Raw genomic sequence first — 7,380 nt, 5'->3', positions numbered from 1 at the left:
CTTTCCATATCTTTACAAAGAAAGCATGGAGCTTTTTTACCAGCACATGCCCACCATGCTTGTACACTTCAGGCGGAATTGGATCCTTTGGTGATGGGGACTTGCCAGAAGCAATTTGTTTGATCGATTCCCATAGCTCCTGATAAGCAGGTTCCAATGACAATTCTGGAATATCTGGATTCTGAGGAATAGAAGACACAACATCGCTGTCAATGACAGATGAGGTGTTTAAGACAGTTTCAAAGTGCTCCTTCCAACGTTTGAGAATATCTGATGTATCAGTCAGCAATGCCTCTCCATCGGCTGTGCTTAATGGGGAAGCACCACTTTTCTGAGGACCAAATACCTCTTTCAGACCATCATAGAAGGCTTTCGTGTTCTTGCTGTCAGCAGCTCCCTGCAGTGCAATTGCCTTATTGTACCACCATTGTTCTTTCATAGCTCGGAGAGCCCATTGTACCTCACCTTTACACTTTTTGTAGGCTGTGTGCTTCACTGTTGAGTTTTTGTCCTCAATCCAACATTTGTGAGATGAGTGCATTTGGTTTAGTCAGGTCATATCATATGCTACTGGTACCATGTAACCCAGTACTACCTGCTTCATGGTCTGGTCACCGGCGACTAAACTGGTTCCCCCACCAGACTTGTTTGGTGAGGAGGGCGGCTAGTCTCCCTGAAGGATTAAAAATAAGACCTTTCAAAGGGCGAATGAACTCCTTTTCGGGTCAACGGCCAACTAGCATCATGTGTGTTTGTGTGTCTGTATATATATATATATATATATATATATATATATATATATATATATATATATATTTGGAAATTACCAGGTTGGTGTCTGGGGGCGCGGTTATACCACTAAGAGAAGGAAACTCTTACATCAAACCTGAGGATTGTTGTCTGCTTGTTCTGTGGCAATTGGTTTGCACCGAGTGAGTTAATCAGCAGTTCCAAAAAGTGTGGATGGTCCTGCACGAGCCTTCACCACTTAAATCAAGTCATTTGTGTGGGTTTCTGACAGCTTATCGTAATTTCATTATGAAAACCTCATACTGTCCTGCAAGAAGTCCACTGGCAATGGAGTGAAAGCGACAGGGACAGGTAAAGGATATTACTGGAAGTCCTCAGCCGGATCTCTGCACAGTGGCGGCTGATGGTAGATGGCCGTTCTAGCACAAACCTGTGAGCAATTGTGCTGTTCGTGTCCTCCATCAGGAACAAAGCAGCCCTATTTAGGGATAGCACTGCTTTCCCTGTGGCGGGGAGGGGGCGATAAAAGGAGCCCTAAAAAATTGCTTGCTCACCACTTAACTTGGCAGCCCGCTGCAGCTGTCTGGTTATCCAGTTACGCAGTCAGAACAATAGAATACGACAAAAAACCTCAACAAAGAATCTCTCAATAGGGTGTTGGAATGTCTGTACCCTCCAGGATGATAATGCTGCACCCGAGCGCAAGACAGCCCTTGTTTCTCTTGAGTTACAGAGGTATGTTGTTGACATTGCTGTCTTATGTGAAACTCGCTTACCTGGCAATTTTCAACTTCGGGAGAAAAAGGGTGGATATGACTTCTTTTGGTCAGGAAAGGCAGAAAATGAACCCCGCCAATCAGGCGTTGGTTTTGCCATTAAGTCCAAGATGGCAAAGTCCTTATCGTCTTTTCCCAAAGGCATATCTGATCGTGTGGCAACTCTTTCCCTAGAGTTAGAAGGAAACACCGGGGTGACGCTAGCTAGTTGTTACGCCCCAACGTTAGCCAGTTCAGATCAAGAGAAGGATGACTTCTACGATACCCTCCGTGATGTCCTCTCCAGAGTTCGACACCATGATAAACTCGTTCTTGCTGGCGATTTCAATGCTTGTGTTGGTAGTGACCATCTGTCGTGGACCGGTGTACTTGGTAAGCATGGCATAGGCAAGGTAAATGCAAATGGTTTACGACTTCTTACAATCTGTAGGGAGTTTGACCTCTGTATTACCAATACCATATTCCAACAACCTGTGCATCGGAAGACGACATACATGCATCCTTGTTCAAAGGACTGGCCTTCTTATTGACTTCGTCATAACAAAGTGGAAGCACATGAGTGACTTCAAAATCACTCGCTCTTTCCAAACTTCTTGCTATCTTTCGGATCACGCCCTTCTCAGAAGTAAACTGTCGTTGCATGTGCGAAGGCACAGAGTTAAAAGATCAACAGTCCCCAAACGCATTGATGTGCGGCCTCTTAAATCCAGGGAAAAGAGAACTGAGCTCTCCAATAAGCTTGATGAAAACCTTGAGGATGTTGATGTAACTGATGATGTTGAATCTTCTTGGAAAGCATTGCGAGAAGCAACTCAAGCTGTAGCAGTAGAAGTCCTTGGAATATATATATATACCCCTCTCCACTAAAAATATCCCCATTCCCTCTAATTCATCTTTCATCCACAAGCTTACACAGTCTATCAATTTTGATATGCGCTTTTTTTTACAGATGAGATGCACTCGACAATGTAGTGATAATTTAAGTGAATGTTACCTCGAGATACTGCCCGTCTGCGTCTCTCAATTCTCAAATTAAAGAATAAGTTAAGAAGTAAATTGTTAATTGGTTATATTGGTCTCTCTAAATAAAACATTTGAAAACTCATCAAGCCTCCATTGTGTTTTCATGCATGAGTAGTTATGTTTGCCTTAATTAAAGAAAAAAATCAACCACCACTAGACGACACAACCACACAGGATACGGCCAGTCATGAAACGATGACAGACAGAAAGCAACTACGAAAGAACAGCACGTATAAACACTCTGCACAACATATGTATAAAAGAGACTTCATTTGATTTATCTGGCTACTTGATCATTCACCGTCGAAAACACACATGTGCAAACACCTTACTTGATCGCTCATGAATAAGAAGTAACATTGATGAAAGCTACACGTTTATGAACGCTACCATGTGCGAACTCTTCGTTTAATATGATCTGTTACAGTAATGTATTTTATTCTCTTTTAATTTGCCCAGTTAAATAAGTAAATCATACTGTCTCATCTAGATAAGCCACGACAACAGTCTCAGCCTCAGCCTCACCCAGCTAAACTTCTTTTTTTTTTCCTTTTTTTTTTACACGGTGGTAACCACTTATCAAGGCCCGGTAGCCACTCAGGGATAAGGGTTATTGCAAGTACAGTACGTTAGTGTGGAGATTTAATGAAGTGCTTACTTAAGAGGGTGGTTCTTTAGGAATTTGTTAACGTTGGACTTGAAGACATCCAAGTTGTAGTCAAGTGGGAAGCAGGCAGACGGAACAGAGTTCCACAGGCATGCAGTTCTAAGAAAGAAGCTTTGTTCATGGAATCCACGTTTTGATTTAGGCACAGATAAAGAGTGGGGGAAATTTTTCACAGTGGATTCAGCTAGAGGGGTGTTTTTCGTGAAAGATTGGCAAGGGGCGACCAGAGATTGGAGTTCAGACGAGCACCTGCCATGAAAATAACGATAAAACAAGGATAGGCTCGCAACGTCTCTTCTGTGGGAGAGAGGTTGCAGGGTAGAGAAGAGGGCATCCCCCACTAAGCCACAAAGTCTATTTTGTACTCTGTCAAGGCAGGATAGGCTGTTTTTAGCAGCTCCTGCCCAGATATGGCAGCAGTATTCCATCCTTGGAGGTACTTGGCTTTTATATAGATAGAGAATTGCATGAGTAGTGAGATATCTTCTGGAGCGGTAGAAGGATCCCAGCATCTTTCCAGCGACCTTGGCAACAGACTTGATGTATGTGTTCCATTTCAGATCAATCAAAATGAACGATTCCAAATGTTTTTAACAAATTGACAATTAACATAGAAGTAGAAATTAGACATTTGTGTAACTCTCACTTTATTTTGCCCTTTAATCCTCGCATTCCATCAGTGATGTTTCTGACAGAGGGGGAAGAATTGCTGTTTTGTGAGTCAGAATCAACTCCATCTAACAGTTATCGTCAACAATTTTTTGACCTTGAAATAATATATACGCATTAATAAATATATTAATACTTTAAATAACAGTGTCCATCGTACTGTAGATATATAAAATAAGCTCAATAGGTATATGTATCCTAGAGCTATGTTAATATTGAGTAAAAAAAGATTAGTAATTTTAAATCAGGAATCTGTTTCAAAAGGAAAGACACACAAAATCAACTTGAGTGTACGATCGTTTCGGAAACGATATTCATTTTATTAAATTGACAATAACATTGACATCCGCCTTACTTACTACAAAAATACTAGTTTTATTTTGGTGTTTTAAACATCTCCTCCACCTCCCTATATTTGCTGATGTGGAGATTATGTTAATGTCAATTTAATAAAATGAATATCTCTGAAACGATCGTACACTCAAGTTGAATTTGTTTGTCTTTCCTTTTGAAACTGATTCATAATTTACAATTATTAATCTTTTTACCTCCTCTCTCTCTGTTTCCTTCTCTCTCTCTCTCTCTCTCTCTATATATATATATATATATATATATATATATATATAAAGTACAAAGTCGATTGGGTTTATTTTTGACAGCCTCATAACTCTCACTTCCTTATTTTGTCCTAGTTTTTCGCCTTAAAATTATATATATTTTATGCCTCGCCTGTAGCGATTTCCATTAAAAAAAATATAATATTTATTTTGTTTTTTTATCTTTCAGGAAATTGAAGGAGACGAAGAAAATGAACATAAACCATTCATGATACCTGAATGGCACAGTGAAAGTGAAGATACTTGGAGTGATATCGAAACAAGAAACAGTGCAGTCATACCAGGTAAGATTGTGTACCGCCAATTTGATCAGTTAATTTTTTTTTGGGGGGGGGACGATTTTGACAAATTTTGCCAGTATTGATAAGTCTGACCAGTATTTAAGAATACTGTTGATCACCTCAGCAAAATTTTGTGACAAGCAATATGAAATTCGTCTTGTAAGATCGACAGCTGACATGCTGACTGTAAGATTGCAAAATGTTGCTTCACGAACTTCCTAGCTATTAAATTTCTTGTGTGTGAGGCAGTGGATTTTGACAGATTCTGCCAGTACTGAAAGTTTGACCAGTATTTTAAACAACTGTCGATCACCTCAGCAAAAACAATCTCCTTCATGACAAGCAATATGATTTCATCCTTCAAGATAACCAGCTGATATGCTGACTGAAATATTGTAAAGTGTTGCTTCACAAACGTTTTAGCTATTAAATTTCTTAGAGGGTGGATTTTGACCGACTGTGCCAGTATTGACTGGAATTTAAAAATACTGGTGATCTGTCTTCTTTATTCCAGTAGAAAATCAATCAGTCTCCTTTGTATTATGAGTTTGAATTTGTGATAATAGAAAAACAAAATATATTTGGAATGCTTCGGACTGGTTTTGGACCATCTTGCATGAATCAAGCATCAGTTTTTGAGTGGTATAAGAGATTTAAGGAAGGCAGGTTGTCTGTGAGGGATGATAAGAGGTGTGGGAGGAGTAAGGGAATAAAAACACCAGAGTTGATTGGCCAAATAAAGAATTTCATGGACCGTTGTGTATCTATAGAGACAATAAGTGCACAATTTTATGTCAGTGTGGAAACTGTACACACAATTATTCATGAGATGCAGAAGATTTGTGTGAAGTTTATCCTAAGGATGCTCCATCCTTGTCACAGACAATTTGATCAAGATGAGCATCAAGATATTTCCTCACCCTGCTTATAGTCCAGACTTTGCTCCCTGTGACTTTTGGTTATTCCCTAAGCTCAAGGAAAACCTTATAGGCTGTCCTTATGAGACAATTGAGGAGATGAAAGCGGTTGTGATTAGGATCATTGACACACTCACACAAGAGTACTTCCATGGGGGGCTTCCAGAAGTTGTTGGAACGGTACAACAAGACATTGCATCCGGAGGAGATTACTTCAAAGGGGACTAGAGTTTTATGTGTGTACTATCAATAAAAGTGCTCATACGAAAAAAAAATCTGGAAACTCATTTAAGGCACCTCGTATATATATATTTCAATGAAATTTTCTGGAACATGTTGATTGAAAAATAGAACATTTCTTTTGTTTATTTATGTCTCCCCCCGCATACCTATTCCTCGGGTATGTATGCCAGTATGTATAATACCTAAGGGAAATGAACGCCTCTGCCTTGTACAGTTCCACGTCACCCTTGGGCAAGGTGTAGCACCTTTAGCCCCCCCCCTCTGAGATTCAGGAGGATTACCATACCTATATTTGTCTGTTCTAAAAATAAATTGACAACATTGGTTTTCCATCTGCCTCAGATTACTTTCTTTCTGCAAAGAGTTTGATTTGAGTATCACAAACACATTGTCTCAACAAAAAAAAAAATGTGATAAGACCACATGAATGCACCTACGTTCTAAAGATTGGCGCATGATCGAGTATTTGATGACAAAATGACGGGATCAGGTTGTCTTCAAATCGATACGGTCTCACACATCACATGCAACCTTTCAGATCATACACTGCTTCGTAGTAAAATATTATTTCGTCTAGATCGCAAAAGAATGAAAAAAATCTTCAGTGCTAAAGTGTATAAGCAGCTTACTGTTGATGAAGTGCTGAACTCTGTGGAAGTAAGTAATGACATTGAATCATCTTGGGAATCTTTGCGTGAAGCTACTCACTACAACATCTCTTGAGTTGCATGGGTTGCCTATTCACAACTTTGATGTGGATAATGAAGAAGTACAGGCTCCTATCGCTGAAAAACATGCTTGAATTAAGGATAAAAATGCATTTGGTAGAAAGAAGTATACACATCATGCAAAGCTCATGTTCAAAGAACTCTGCATACAATGAAAGAAGGTGATCTGCACAGGCTAGAGTGTAAGGAGTTCAGGGCCGAAACACTTGATTGAAGGGGTTTTCTCCTCCGATGACTCTCTCTGTTGATTAGCTCTTCATCCAAGTTTCCTTCCACACATATACATATTAGGTTGGCGCAAAAATAATGTCGTTTTTTACATTCAACTATATATAAAAACGACATTATTTTTGCACCAACCTAACATATACATATGTATTTACATTTTTACTTATTTACAGAAGATCAGAAAGACAGCAGTACTCTCAGTTTTAAATTTGATATAAAGAGGGCCAGTTTAGGGTCGATTATATCGAACTCTCTTCAACCGTATCTTATATCTGTTCTCACCAGAAAAAATGATTTCCAATGGTACTGATGTTTTTCTGATCTTCTGTAACATACATAAATAAATATTATGCACTTGTATCAAATTTTCTTTATAATCGAGCACTTTGTTGGAGTTCTCTTCCACAAACCCTACACAGAAAAAAAAAAAAAATATATATATATATATATATATATATTCACCTCAAACAAGGCATATGGG

The 7,380-nt window shown here is 39.0% G+C and overlaps 1 protein-coding gene across 1 annotated transcript in view; it reads left to right on the top strand.

Annotated features, from left to right (window-relative positions):
* LOC145242648 (protocadherin beta-16-like) overlaps positions 1–7,380 on the top strand; it is a 418,274-nt gene that overhangs the window by 390,123 nt on the left and 20,771 nt on the right. The window contains exon 3 of the mRNA XM_080105771.1: positions 4,672–4,786. Within this exon, the coding sequence (XP_079961897.1) occupies positions 4,672–4,786 (115 nt within the window). The remainder of the gene's footprint in view (positions 1–4,671; positions 4,787–7,380) is intronic.

Source organism: Euprymna scolopes, chromosome 21 (genome assembly GCF_053919585.1).
Source record: "Euprymna scolopes isolate OS-2025 chromosome 21, ASM5391958v1, whole genome shotgun sequence".
Classification (NCBI taxonomy): Eukaryota; Metazoa; Mollusca; class Cephalopoda; order Sepiida; family Sepiolidae; genus Euprymna; species Euprymna scolopes.
This window is presented reverse-complemented; position numbering and strand designations above follow the sequence as displayed.